The sequence below is a fragment of the Lissotriton vulgaris genome, unplaced genomic scaffold (assembly GCF_964263255.1).
Source record: "Lissotriton vulgaris unplaced genomic scaffold, aLisVul1.2 SCAFFOLD_254, whole genome shotgun sequence".
In the NCBI taxonomy this organism is placed as follows: domain Eukaryota; kingdom Metazoa; phylum Chordata; class Amphibia; order Caudata; family Salamandridae; genus Lissotriton; species Lissotriton vulgaris.
In genome coordinates this window covers 39,492-54,655 of record NW_028243099.1, presented here as the reverse complement: position 1 = coordinate 54,655, position 15,164 = coordinate 39,492, and the positions used below count along the sequence as shown (strand labels likewise).

Sequence of the window (15,164 nt, the reverse complement as noted above, 5' to 3'; positions counted from 1 at the left end):
CGTGCAGGCCACCATGGTGATGCGACTAGGCATTACATTGGTAAAGTAGGGTTTATTTCTGAAAAGCAACAAACACAATCTCTCTGATGTGCAGAGAGGGAAATTGTTTATTTACCCTGCCTTGCTTGGGTAGATCAAACATACATTGGAATATATGCGTTCAAAGGAGGCTGCCTTAAAATAGGGCAGCGGGTGAAGGCTGCTGCCACACAGACACACAGTCCATCACCTCACCCCCTGTTGCCTTTGATTGACTGCAGTCAGTGGCTCCATACACTGTCAATCACCTCCCCCCCTGTTTCCTTTAATTGACTGCAGTCAATGTCTCCACACACCGTCAGTCACCTCCCCCCTGTTTCCTTTGATTGACTGCAGTCAGTGGCTCCACACAGCGTCAATCACCACCCCCCTCCACCTCCCAGCTTCCTTACGTTGACTGCAGTCAGTGACTCCACACAGACACACAGTCAATCACCTCCCCCTGTTTCCTGTGATTGACTGCAGTCAGTGGTTCCACACACCGTCAATCACCCCCTTCCACCTACCCGCTTCCTTTTGTTGACTGCAGGCAGTGGCTCCACACACTGTCAATCACCCCCCCCCTCCACCTCCCCGCTTCCTTACGTTGACTGTAGTCAGTGGCTTCACACAGACACACAGTCTATCACCTCCCCCCTGTTTCCTTTGATTGACTGCAGTCAGTGGCTCCACACACTGTCAATCACCCTGCGTCCTTTCTTTGACTGCAGTCAGCGGCTCCACACAGACACACAGTCTATCACCTCCCTCCCTGTTTCCTTTGATTGACTGCAGTCAGTGGCTCCACACACTGTCAATCACCCTCCTCCACCTCCCCGCTTCCTTTTGTTGACTGCAGTCAGTGGCTCCACACACTGTCAATCACTCTCCTCCACCTCCCCACTTCTTTTCGTTGACTGCAGTCAGTGGCTCCACACACCGTTAATCACCCCCCTCCACCTTCGGGCTGGACTGTTCCCATGAAGCACAGGGTCAGACTGATTTGCATATGGCCATGTATGAACTGGGGTGGCAGAGTGGGCTAAAGAACGGTGGTGGATTAAACCCAGATCTGTTGACTGGGTGGGAGTGTTTGATTGGTTCAGATTCTACATCCATCACCACCCCCTTTTGTACCGCTTTGTTCACCATATGTTGGCAGGGTATGCTCAGACGTGAGTCCCTTGCTCACTTTGCCACTGGATTCAAGCAAGCCTGGCTGAAGACGGCTGTAATGCCAGAAACCGGTCCTAGGAAGCTTGTTTCTGGTCCAGGGAAGGCATGGCTTGGCAGTTCGGGCTGGACTGTTCCCATGAGGCACAGGGTCAGACTGATTTACATATGGCCATGTCTGAATTGGGGTGGCAGAGTGGGCTTAAGAACGGTGATGGTTTAAACCCAGATCTGTTGACTGGGGGTGAGTGTTTGATTGGTTCAGATGCTCCGTCCATCACCACCCCCTTTTGTACTTCACAGTACACACAGCACACCCCTGTGGCCATGAAGGGTACATGATATTTCACCCCCATGGAGCACATCATCCAGGACTCGTGTGAGATATTTATTCTATATGTTCCCTCATGTTTGAACCTATGCACCCCTGGGACTTCTGTTTAAAGAAGTGTACATTTTATTAATGCACTACTAGATGGGTATAAAGCCTATTGAATGTTAACAATTTGTTGCTGCAACATGAACAGTTCACTTGAAAGGCTAAGCGCTCACAGCGGAACAGATTGCAGGAGCTGCTGTAATTGAAGTTACTGTATCCTGTGCGGAGAAGTAAGATCTATATCTGAGTAATATGTGGGCTGGAAGGACTATTTTTGCTCCCTAACCTCAAGGAAATGATTTAAGCTATCACAAGATTAATGGGTTTGAGGGGTGTATTTCGTTTAACACCTGAACCTCCAACTATGTACACCTATGTTCCCTTCTAAGTTTTGAAAAAGATTTCCACGAGCTAGAATGTGGAGAGTTTCTTCTTTATGAATGTACAGTTTTAAAGCATGATTTGCTTCACAATTCTGTGCATATATGTAATTGTTTGCATTTGTTTCTAGCATTATGCAAATACACAGGCTTGCCATGTGGGGGATTTTTTGAAATTCTTTTCATTTGCCATAGAATGATATAGTCCTTATCTCCACGGGTGCCTACTAAAGTGTAACCAATGGGTTATGTTCACGTGGGATCCCAGTGGTGGGTCACACCTGGACTGATCCCACCAGTGACATATGCTTTGTTAGAATGTGTGGGTGTCTTGTGCATCTGTGTGCATGTGTGTGAAGATGGAGATTCTCTTATTCCGCCAAACCTTCGGTACCTCCGCCTCATTTATAGGTTAAGGAACCGTAAACTTTGCAATGATAGAGTGTCAACTGGTTCCACCATCAGAAACCTTTAAATGGAAGTCCATTCTATTACAGATTTAAAGACCCTTCTAGGCACTACTGCTTTAAGGGCTTAATTGACCTTCTCTCTGCTCATCAGGAATTAGCTGCTGTGGGAAACAGAGGATGATTCCTCTTAAAATTTGTATTTTGCCTTTCAAGTAGGAAAGACTATATTTTTCAGCAGGGGTGGAAATAAATTTAGCCCACTGGGATCTGAATATATTAGCATAATGCACTAAAATTGACAACGATTTCTTGCTGTTTATCCCCATCCTAGAATCCTTCCCTTCTCTGTTACTGTAAATTGTAGGCTCGACTCTAAGCCCTCCCACAGAGAGGGAAACGCTTCTATTATTACTTATTGCTGCAAAGAAGCAAACAGGCCACTGTGCTGGGTATGAGGGTCTTTTGAATACACTGTTGAAGAAACCAAGGTTGAGAATGATGCTAGTGTCCAGATTGTGGAGAGGATGTAGCCTTACGGCTAGAGCAGTCAACCTCGATGCTGGGGAACCGGGTTCGAGTCTCGGCAGCGACGCTCAACATCCTGTGATTCTGGGCAAATCACGTAATCTCCCCGTGCCTAACAAAAATGACTGTGTCCATCTGTAACGAAACCGATGCTCATGTAAAGTGCTCTTATACCTAATATCTTCGAGTCTAGTTCGTGCTATATAAAACTCTAAAAAAAAAAATTCCAAAATAGATTTATAAATAAAAATTGGCGAGTGACCCATTAGAATGGATGAACGGAGTAATTACTAATAAAGAGAAAAATCAGCCTTTCCTAATATTTGCAAATGAAAACTGCAGTTTTCTTGCTCATCCTAACTGTGCTTGGTCCCGAGATGAAAAAGTGTTGTTGTTTAGTTTGCTCAGCCGAAAAGGTTATCTGTAACGAAACTGGTGCTCATGTAAAGCACTCTGAAACCCGATATCTCGGGTCTAGTTAGCGCTATATAAAACACACACAAAAAAATTGATTAGAATATGAGAAACACAAGTTGTTGCTGTTTTTCTAAGGGGTAGCTGCAATGTGTGTATGTTTTGAGCTTCATAGGACATGAAGGGGGTCATTTACGAATTTGACACAGTAGCTCCTCTCTTGCCAACCCTGCACTTCCTTTGTTCTATTCGGAGTCTGGGGAAATGCTGGTGTTACACCAGGGAGCCTCCACCAGCACCACCGACATACGGGAAACAACCTTTCATGCAGTCATTACATCGCACTACCTTTACATAGCAGTCATTACATCGCAACATCCTTTACATCACATGTCATTACAACGCAGCCATTACATTGCATGTCACTACAGCGCATGTCATTACAATGCATGTCACTACAACGCAGGCATTACATTGCAAGTCATTACAACGCATACCATTACAATGCATAGTACTCTTACACTATCCAACACTTACCCTACTGTTGCACTCACTCGAGTTAGAATAGTAATTATTACCCCTATACAATCGAACACTTGCCTTAAATGCAATGTAATGGTATGCATTGTAAAGGTATAATGCGATGTAATGGAATGTATTGTAAAGGTAGTTTCTGAAAATGCGATGTAATAGCATGCTATGTAAAAGAATGTGTTGTAAAGAATGTTACGATGTAAAAACTGCGTTGTAAAGGCAAGCATTGTAAATGTATGCGTTGTAACGTCATACATTCCCGACATACACCTGTGACCAGACAGCCACAGGGCGTCAGCTGATAATGACTATCACCTTGCCCTGTTTTTGGTGATCGGTGAGCGTCACTTACTGTCTCACTCCAAGACTGCCATGGGACCTCCATGAAGGACATGGCGGCTTCTGGAAGTGAAAACGCACAGTGGCTGAAAACCCACTGCATTAAAAAATCAAAGTCACTCTTTGGGAGTTTGTTTCTTGAAAAATAAAACATTGCTGAGTGGACACAGGAAACCTGACATTCGCTCAGCAAAGTTCGGTGCCTTCAGTGGAGCACCTGGACTGGCGGCTCTGCTGAAGTGAAAGATGCCAGCCTGCTGAGCAGTGATCTCTAAATCTGACAGATAGTCATCTGTCAAAGGAACTGAGGTCATGGCCGCTGCTGACCTGGACGTTCGGTGGGCAGCCAGCCTGGGTCTAAATAGTGCTGTAAGATTTGCCTATATCATTTATTTTTTATTTATTTGATTAAACTTATAATGCGCACAGCTACCCACAATGGGTTTCCCGGCGTTGGGACAGACTGAAGAAGAACTAGCATGTGAGAAAGAACGACCTCCCATTTTAGTCAGCCTGAATCTGGGAATGGCAAAATCTCCATTTCCAGAAGATCGTAATTCTCGGCTAGGCTTATAAGCCTGAACTAAGCCTTGTAGATATTTGGGAGCTAAGCCATGTTTAATTTTAAAAAGATGACACAGGGCTTTAAATTTAATTCGGCTAGGGATTTTAAGCCAGTGAAGGTCGTGGAGTGCTGGTAGAGCAGAAACTCTCCTTGGAACATTTCGGAGAAGCCTCAGCAGCCGCGTTCTGAACAACTTGGAGTTTTTTGGTTGTTTTCTGGTCAGCTCCAAGATAAAGAACGTTACCGTAGTCCAGGCGTGAGATCACAAGTGCCTGGACCACGGTTCTCTGTGTCGAAGAAGGTAGCATCCACAAAATCTTCTGAAGCCATTTCAAGATTACAAAACACATTGAGGCCACCTTCACGGCCTGCTGTCTCATAGTAAGATCCTCATCAATGAGAAACCCGAGGTTGCGTACTACAGCCACGGGCAAAGGGATGGAACCCATATCAGTAGGCCAATGATGGGGGCCCCATAGGTCCTTACCCTTGCCCAATATCACAACCTCGGTCTTGTCACCGTTAAGCTTCAAAATATTTCTCTTCATCCATTCAGAGACTCGAGTCAGACCCACTTTCAGTGCTGAGATGTCATTGCCCTCCTTGTTGGAAAGGGAGAAAATAATTTGGGTATCATCGGCGTAGGAATATAAAGTGAGACCAGCTTCTTCAATGATGGTTGCTAAAGGTCTGACATAGATATTAAATAATAGGGGACTGAGTATTGACCCCTGAGGGACTCCATACGCCGACGAACACATTTTAGAGGAGGCAAAGACAGAAAAGACCTGGAAAGTGCGACCACTTAGGAAGGAGGCTAGCCAGGCAAGAGCAGAACCCTCCACTCCCAGGGACCGTAGAGTTTCAATGAGGATGGAATGCGACACAGTGTCAAACGCTGCACTTAGATCAAGTAAAATAAGGGCAGATGTTTCACCATGATCGACACTGTGTCGAAAACTCTTGGTCACCCCCAGTAGAGTGGTTTCAGTAGAATGATGTGCTCTGAAACCTGACTGGGATGGATGTAAAAATCCCAAGCTCTCCACCAAATGGGTTAGTTGAGTGTTAATATGCCTTTCCAGGATCTTAGAAAGATTAGGGAGCAATGAGATAGACCTGAAGCTGGAAAAATTGGCTACATCTGCTCCAGCCTTCTTCAACAAAGGGACGATCATGGCATGCTTCCATTCCTGCGGAACAGTGGATTCCTGTAGCGACAGGTTAAGAAGTTGCATTAATACACGGCGTGGGCCGAGGTCCAATTGTTTTAGGAGTTTGGCCAGTAATGGGTCAAGTGGAGAGCCAGATTTAATGCTATTAAGGCAGGAAGAGAAGGAGATGTCATCAAACAACAGCCAGTTAGTGAATTTGATCGAAGAAGGCAGAATCACAGAAGTCAATGCGGGTCCAGATGACAATGTATCATCAGAATCCAAACGGTTAAGTGATTCATAGATGCGTTCTACTTTCTCTATAAAAAAATCTGCAATAGAATTGCATTGAGCCTTGTCTAGAACAGGGGGAGCAGGCGCCTGATCCGCACCCGTTAGTTTTTCAACACCGTAAAAAGGGTACGGGGACAATTCTGGGCAATCGTGACAGTATTAACAACATGTGCGGCTCTAGCCAATTTACAATGATGATGGTAGTTTTTAAGAACTTCCTTATAGGCTACTTTACGAGAAGGGGAGTAAAAACGTCTCCACTTCCTTTCAAAAGTTTTACAATTAGATCTCATACGTTTTAAATCGTCGGAGAACCAGGGTGCCGGAAAACGATGAGAAGAGGAAATCTTAAGGGTCAGAGGGAGAGACTCATCAATAGCTGAGTTAAACCAGGTGGAGACTGCGGTGTTAGACACAGATACAAGTAACTCAATGTCGGGAAGGGTACTCATCAGACGCCGGTTAAAATTAGGTATGTCAAGCTTACTCCATCGGCGAATATACTCCTTCTTATTGCTGTTATGACAGGACGGTAAATTAGTCCGAAAAAGGGAAAAATAAACAGCAAAATGATCTGACCATTCTAGAGGGCGAGCAAAAGAAGGACACTCATATGGAAGGTTGGAAAGGACTGGATCTAATAGATGCCCAGCAACATGAGTAGGCCCCGTGTTACAAAGGTGAATATTGAGAGCTTCCAGCTCCGACAGGCACTGTTTGCTGACATTGCATTGACCATCTTCAAAATGAAGGTTTAAGTCGCCAAGAATAGTAAAATTGGCGGCTTTCAGAAGTATAGGAACAATGGTTACTGCAAAAGATGAAGCCCAGGTGTTAGAATTGCCCGGGGGGCGATATATCAGGAGGCCTGACAGAGTGAACTGGGGACTTATAGCTAGTTTAAAAAGTCCAGCTTCACAATCTGGTAGAAGGATATCATAAAGTATCTGTTTAATATGAGGCTCCAGCAGTGCTTAATTTGAACTGGTGGTTACCGGTGCTCGGACCTGCAATTAATTGTCAACACTGGCACTTATGACAGCCTGTCACATGGTGGTGCTGTTTGTCTAATTTAAAGATGAGCACAAGTCATTTATTAATTCAGTATACATTAAAATCACTTACATCTGCCGCCTAAGCCATTCTTACGGCTCTGGGGTCCTGGAATAGTCTGAATTGTCTCACTTGTGAGAGGACAATGGTTAGTAGTTCTATTAGTACTATCATTGGCACAAGTAACAACATGGTGCAAATGGTAACTATCAAAGTTATTTGCAACAGGAAACACATTCTCACAGAACAAACGAAACACTACTATATTGAAACTCTATGAGGTACCAGAAAAGGGGAGAGGACAAAAAATAACAATACAATACCAGAGCCATGAAATATGCAAAGTATCACGTATATTAACGTTTTGCAATATATACACAAAACTCTGAATACAAGGGTTTCTCCAATGTGTGAAAACGTGCTAGAAAAAGTGCTTGTGCAAAAGAAACAGGTGATGGATATTTTCCATTAAAATGATAGAATATGAATCATAGTGCACACAGGCAACTGCATACATCCTGTCTGCTGTAATGATTGATGGGGGACCTATCCAATAGCTTATGGTAGAGGATCAAGCTTTAATCAAATGATTCCCTCTTCAAGGAGAATGAGGTAGTCCAGCATTGCTAATGAAGTTGTCGACATTTCTACCCAATAATGGTCTTTGAAAACCTTTAATCTGGGTCTTTGTGTGTTCTTTTGGAAATATTGCCCTATAGTAATCCTTTCATGATATAGGGAGATGATTGCTGATGTCCAACATAAACACAAGAGCTTGAAAACCTAAGCTTCTATTACATAATGGGTGTGAGGCCTCTGGCAGGTACTAAAACAGTGTCTAGAATCAATTGCAGAGTTACCCAACATTGAGTAGTGACAGGCAAGAGATCAAAGACCAACCCTCACTGCCAGCAGTCTGGCCATCTGTGCTGGTCTCATTTGTATTAGAATTAGAATTCTTCCATCGAAACGCGTTGACGCCTGAGTTGTTAGGAACACAATCTGTATTATTACTGAGACTTTCGAGTGCCCATAGAGCACAGCACCCAGTCTCAGTTATTGAGGAACAATTATTACGGATGTGATCAGTCTAAGACAAAGTCCTTGGTCTCTCATTTGTACTCTCGCACATTTTTTAAACTAATTTTTCTTGATATTTTCTATGGTGTCTTCTGAATGAATTTATGGAATTTGTTTTGCTTTTTATATTTTATGGCATTGTGTTATTAATTGTGTCGATCTGTTATCTTGATTGTGTGTCTTATGTCGAATGAAACATTTTTAATCTTCTGTTATTAGTTTGGTACATTAAAGTAGCCTTGGGTATACAAACATATTCTCCAATTCTGAGTGTGATGGATGTGATTAAGTGATGAAGTTGGAGACTCTGGTCAGGCAATATATTTTGTTGGTTGCATAGTGCTGTCCAAAGGAAACCTTTATGATTACATATTCATATGGTAGCCTATTCCTTTGGCATAAGAAGTCCCTCTCAGTTTCCATAACTCATTTGTAAGGAAGCATCCCCCATGTAGATGAGTCCTGCCCCTCCCCCATCTGGTGCTCGGATCCATCCTGGCAATGAAGCCCTGGCATTCTGCTGGTCTCAACCTGGGTACCAGAGGGTGAAAGAGGTCTCTGGAGGACATAGGCACAATCATGGAGATGGTTCAAAGGTCTTCACTGCAAGAGAGACACTCTGCAGCCCCCTTCTGTCATGTTGTATGGTTTCCAACACGCGTCTCGTGGCACCCCGCAGGGTCACCCCACTCTCGTTGCCTTTATAGGCCCGAAGTCAGTCAAACTTAGCTCCCACCTGAATGAATTGTAAATTGTACAGAATGAAGCGCTGAGGGCTCTGAAGCTACAAGTTCCTCTTTCATTCACCCAACTCACCTGACCGATCAATTTTAATATTCAAATCAGTCAGTGATTGACATAGGAAACACTGCAGTCCAGTTGTTAGTGGTTTGCTACTTTCACTGTTTAATTATTTTTCGTTGTATTTGTGTTTCAGGGACTTTCTCAGGTAACCCTCATCGGTCATGACTGGGGCGGTTCTATTGTGTGGAGCCTGGCAGTTTTTTACCCAGATAGAGTCAGGTAAGTGTTCTCCACATCCATGTCCTTCATGATGTCAGACTTCTAAAATATAACGTCTAATGTATTGAAACAGAATTTGCTAGACTACCACAAACGGTATCTGTCTGTGTAAATTGCTCTGAAAGACACTTGTCTTCCTATAGTGACAAAATGCATTTGTCACAACTGGGTAGAACAGTGAAAGTCAAAATATCAACATCCCACAGCTAGCTCAATGTCTCACATATGCCTGATGCAAATAACTCCTCTGCTCCAAATGACAATATGATGATAGCTCTAGAGACGCCTCACAAACAGAAGGTGGAAGGACTGCCTTTTATTCTCTAAAATGAGTATAACCAAGACAGAAATATAGTCTATCAGTTCAAAAACCGGGTTGTCTGTCGAAAGCCGTTTCCTGAGGCTGTTCCCTCTGCAGCTTCTCTGGGAAAAAAGAAAACTCTGGAAGAGGTGTGGCGCAGCGGCCATGGTGCCGGACTCCGAGGTTCACGGTTCGATCCCCGGCACCAATGGCAGGTTAGCCTAGCACCATGTGACTCTGGGCAACAGCTCGCTTAATCTTCCAGAGGGTTCCCAGCGCCCGGGACACCACTTCGGAGGTAGCAGTGCGCTTTACAAATACTGGTACTTTATTATTTAATTTAATTTCTGTGCATCCCAGATAGCTTTAGGTAATCTAAGAAGTTTCCAAATGTCTTTTCAGTCCTAGACAATTCCAATTGATGTAAGGGTTGTTTCCTGTCCCTTGCTGGTCACGTTTTATCCCTCTGTACTTCTCCAGTTTTTAGGTATTTCCGGTTCCAGTCACCTGACAAGAAGAGTGATTGTGGTCAGGGAGTGGTCTTTTATAGTCTTCGAAAATCCCTAACTCTTGTTTCCACCTTCCTTTAGGATATTGATTGGCTGGCTATCCCCTATGCCCCTCGGGTGTTTACACCCTCCGTTTCTATATTACCTTGTCAGAGGTTCAGGTTCCGCTCTCTAGAAATGGGACCCCTCCTCCATGCTTTCCGCTCTCTAGAAATGGGACCCCTCCTCCATGCTTTCCGCTCTCTAGAAATGGGACCCCTCCTCCATGCTTTCCGCTCTCTAGAAATGGGACCCCTCCTCCATGCTTTCCGCTCTCTAGAAATGGGACCCCTCCTCCATATTTCCCGCTCTCTAGAAATGGGACCCTTCCTCCATGCTTTCCGCTCTCTAGAAATGGGACCCCTCCTCCATGTTTTCTGCTCTCTAGAAATGGGAACCTTCCTCCATGCTTTCCGCTCTCTAGAAATGGGACCTCTCCTCCATGTTTTCTGCTCTCTAGAAATGGGACCCTTCCTCCATGCTTTCCGCTCTCTAGGAATGGGACCCCTCCTCCATGCTTTCCGTTCTCTAGAAATGGGACCCCTCCTCCATGCTTTCCGCTCTCTAGAAATGGGACCCCTCCTCCATGCTTTCCGCTCTCTAGAAATGGGACCCCTCCTCCATGCATTCCGCTCTCTAGAAATGGGACCCCTCCTCCATATTTCCCGCTCTCTAGAAATGGGACCCTTCCTCCATGCTTTCCGCTCTCTAGAAATGGGACCCCTCCTCCATGTTTTCTGCTCTCTAGAAATGGGACCCTTCCTCCATGCTTTCCGCTCTCTAGAAATGGGACCCTTCCTCCATGCTTTCCGCTCTCTAGAAATGGGACCCCTCCTGCATGCTTTCCGCTCTCTAGAAATGGGACCCTTCCTCCATGCTTTCCGCTCTCTAGAAATGGGACCCCTCCTCCATGCTTTCCGCTCTCTAGAAATGGGACCCCTCCTCCATGCTTTCCGCTCTTTAGAAATGGGACCCTTCCTCCATGCTTTCTGCTCTTTAGAAATGGGACCCCTCCTCCATGCTTTCCGCTCTCTAGAAATGGGACCCTTCCTCCATGCTTTCTGCTCTTTAGAAATGGGACCCTTCCTCCATGCTTTCCGCACTCTAGAAATGGGACCCTTCCTCCATGCTTTCCGCTCTCTAGAAATGGGACCCTTCCTCCATGCTTTCTGCTCTCTAGAAATGGGACCCTTCCTCCATGCTTTCTGCTCTCTAGAAATGGGACCCTTCCTCCATGCTTTCCGCTCTCTAGAAATGGGACCCCTCCTGCATGCTTTCCGCTCTCTAGAAATGGGACCCTTCCTCCATGCTTTCTGCTCTCTAGAAATGGGACCCTTCCTCCATGCTTTCCGCTCTCTAGAAATGGGACCCCTCCTGCATGCTTTCCGCTCTCTAGAAATGGGACCCTTCCTCCATGCTTTCCGCTCTCTAGAAATGGGACCCCTCCTGCATGCTTTCCGCTCTCTAGAAATGGGACCCCTCCTGCATGCTTTCCGCTCTCTAGAAATGGGACCCTTCCTCCATGCTTTCCGCTCTCTAGAAATGGGACCCCTCCTCCATGCTTTCCGCTCTCTAGAAATGGGACCCCTCCTCCATGCTTTCCGCTCTTTAGAAATGGGACCCTTCCTCCATGCTTTCTGCTCTTTAGAAATGGGACCCCTCCTCCATGCTTTCCGCTCTCTAGAAATGGGACCCTTCCTCCATGCTTTCTGCTCTTTAGAAATGGGACCCTTCCTCCATGCTTTCCGCACTCTAGAAATGGGACCCTTCCTCCATGCTTTCCGCTCTCTAGAAATGGGACCCTTCCTCCATGCTTTCTGCTCTCTAGAAATGGGACCCTCCTGCATGCTTTCCGCTCTCTAGAAATGGGACCCTTCCTCCATGCTTTCCGCTCTCTAGAAATGGGACCCCTCCTCCATGCTTTCCGCTCTCTAGAAATGGGACCCCTCCTCCATGCTTTCCGCTCTTTAGAAATGGGACCCTTCCTCCATGCTTTCTGCTCTTTAGAAATGGGACCCCTCTTCCATGCTTTCCGCTCTCTAGAAATGGGACCCTTCCTCCATGCTTTCTGCTCTTTAGAAATGGGACACCTCCTCCATGCTTTCCGCTCTCTAGAAATGGGACCCTTCCTCCATGCTTTCCGCTCTCTAGAAATGGGACCCCTCCTCCATGCTTTCCGCTCTCTAGAAATGGGACCCTTACTCCATACTTTCCGCTCTCTAGAAATGGGACCCCTCCTCCATGCTTTCCGCTCTCTAGAAATGGGACCCCTCCTCCATGCTTTCCGCTCTGTAGAAATGGGACCCCTCCTCCATGCTTTCCGCTCTCTAGAAATGGGACCCCTCCTCCATGCTTTCCGCTCTCTAGAAATGGGACCCCTCCTCCATGCTTTCCGCTCTCTAGAAATGGGACCCTTCCTCTATGCTTTCCGCTCTCTAGAAATGGGACCCCTCCTCCATGCTTTCCGCTCTCTAGAAATGGGACCCCTCCTCCATGCTTTCCGCTCTCTAGAAATGGGACCCCTCCTCCATGCTTTCCGCTCTCTAGAAATGGGACCCCTCCTCCATGCTTTCCGCTCTCTAGAAATGGGACCCTTCCTCCATGCTTTCCGCTCTCTAGAAATGGGACCCCTACTCCATGCTTTCTGCTCTCTAGAAATGGGACCCCTCCTCCATGCTTTCCGCCCTCTAGAAATGGGAGCCCTCCTCCATACTTTCCGCTCTCTAGAAATGGGACCCTTCCTCCGTGCTTTCCGCTCTCTAGAAATGGGACCCTTCCTCCATGTTTCTGCTCTCTAGAAATGGGACCCCTACTCCATGCTTTCCGCTCTCTAGAAATGGGACCCCTCCTCCATGCTTTCCGCCCTCTAGAAATGGGAGCCCTCCTCCATGCTTTCCGCTCTCTAGAAATGGGACCCTTCCTCCATGCTTTCCGCTCTCTAGAAATGGGACCCCTCCTCCATGCTTTCCGCTCTCTAGAAATGGGACCCTTCCTCCATGCTTTCCGCTCTCTAGAAATGGGACCCCTCCTCCATGCTTTCCGCTCTCTAGAAATGGGACCCTTCCTCTATGCTTTCCGCTCTCTAGAAATGGGACCCCTCCTCCATGCTTTCTCTCTTAAACAAGGCAATGGCGTTTTGGCTTTTTCACACGGTGAGGGCATTTTGTGACTCTTTGCTATGTCAAAGACTATCCAGTTATTGTCACCAGACAGGAATCTGGTGTCTGATGTGAGGAAGGGTTTTACCTATTCTGTGTTTATGGTCACATGTGATAGTACATATGGACCCTGGTTTGTACGAGCTACGTGTGCAATATTCTGCCAACTCTTTCATTTTTGTCGCGATTTTCTCTACTCCGTATTGTTTTAAGGATTTTCAGGGCCTCGGGCACTACACATTTTTAGGGGTTCCTGTGCATTACACCTTTTAATTTCTATCACCCATTTTCTGCTCATTGTAGCCTGCATGATGTCAAGCAAACTTTCAGGAATGGAGTTGACTCAAAAACACTGAAAAAGTTCTTTACAGGAGCCCCAGAAATTCTTAAGCTGACACTGGGCAAAGAGAGAAAAGTCAGAGGTAGTGAGTGGTAGGTAGAAGGAAGGAATGAAGTTGAGACAGAAAAATAGACAGAGGTGAGCTAGAGGGAGAGAACGTTTCCTTTCCATGGGAACTTTAGAAGGTGGGAGCCCTGGGCATTTGCCCACTTTGCCCATCCCTTGAAATGTATCTGTCCCTACTCGCATCAATCAAACTAATGTAGCCTCCAGTCCTCCTGGAGGGATTCACCTTACCAGTAGCCAGTCCATAATTTGTAAAAGAATAATAGTTGAGGCCAACGTTTTGATCAGAAGCCCGCGACGAGCAATATCAAACGTTGGGGTGCCCAATACAAAATTTGCGTAGCCTTGATTTCACCTCATGCCTTTTCCATCCACTACCAGACACCTATTACCTCTTTAACTCACTCTTTCTTTCTTACTATTGTTCTATCTTTCTCTACCTCCTTCTTTCCTCCTGTTGTGTTTCTCTCTCTAAATGCTCTGGGTCAAAGTCTGATGAGGAAAAAATAAGTGCTGTGTTCCACAAATGAGTGTCAGTCGGCCACCAGCTCAAATTAAGCACTGACAGAGGTTTCTCGTATGTTGGTGTTCCACAAAGGCATACTTAGGCTTAGCGATTCCCATAGTAAAGATGTGCCTTTTCTACTGAAATAACGAATTGTACTGTGTCATATTTGTACAAAGTGTACCAGCTAAGGCATGTGTAAAATGAGGCCTGCACCTTGCAAAAATACATTAATTAGTAGTGCTTGTGCCCAGCAATCTGTTTTGCACATTTTAGGAATGTGGTATCCTGTAATGGTCTGGGAGTATCCCTATTCAAGGGCTCTTCTGCTCCTGGGTTGTCTTCTTACCATTTCTACCTCATCTGGCTCTGATGTCAACAGATGTTTGACAAAGTTACAGAGGACTGAGTTATCCAGTTCCTTGATGTGATGTGATGTGTCGGATCCATATGGAGCTGCCACCCAAGATAACACGCGTGCTTTCTAAAGAAATATCTTTTAGATGACAATTTTGAGATTCACATCAACTGAGCATGAGATGCGACTGACTGTCCTCCCAGGACATGTGACTGTTGCATGTCATTTGCCATGCGAGTGGAAAGGTCTAGACATTGGTCCTGTCATCATGTCGCCTGGTCCTCCAGGAATATTGCTTCGGTGACAGTCTCTGCCTCAGTAGCAGCAGATATGTGCCTGAAAGTCTGTTTTTCTCTACTTATTTAGGCTTCTTTTATAATTCGTTGATGTGGATGCACATACTTGTTATGCTCCTTTTTCTAGTTGACCAGATGACTACAAAGTTAAGATATTTAGGGCCAGATGTAGTTGGCCGTTACCGACCGGTAAATGGCCATTGACATGTAGGGGCCCTTAAATGTTGCATTTTCGGTAATTTTACCGATTC

The 15,164-nt window shown here is 45.6% G+C and overlaps 1 protein-coding gene across 1 annotated transcript in view; it reads left to right on the top strand.

The window, feature by feature from the left end:
- The window catches only part of EPHX2 (epoxide hydrolase 2), a gene marked incomplete at its 3' end in the record, with an annotated part of 433,424 nt that overhangs the window by 407,192 nt on the left and 11,068 nt on the right, over nucleotides 1–15,164 (top strand). The window contains exon 11 of the mRNA XM_086948495.1: nucleotides 9,256–9,341. Coding sequence (XP_086804621.1) covers nucleotides 9,256–9,341 — 86 coding nt within the window. The remainder of the gene's footprint in view (nucleotides 1–9,255; nucleotides 9,342–15,164) is intronic.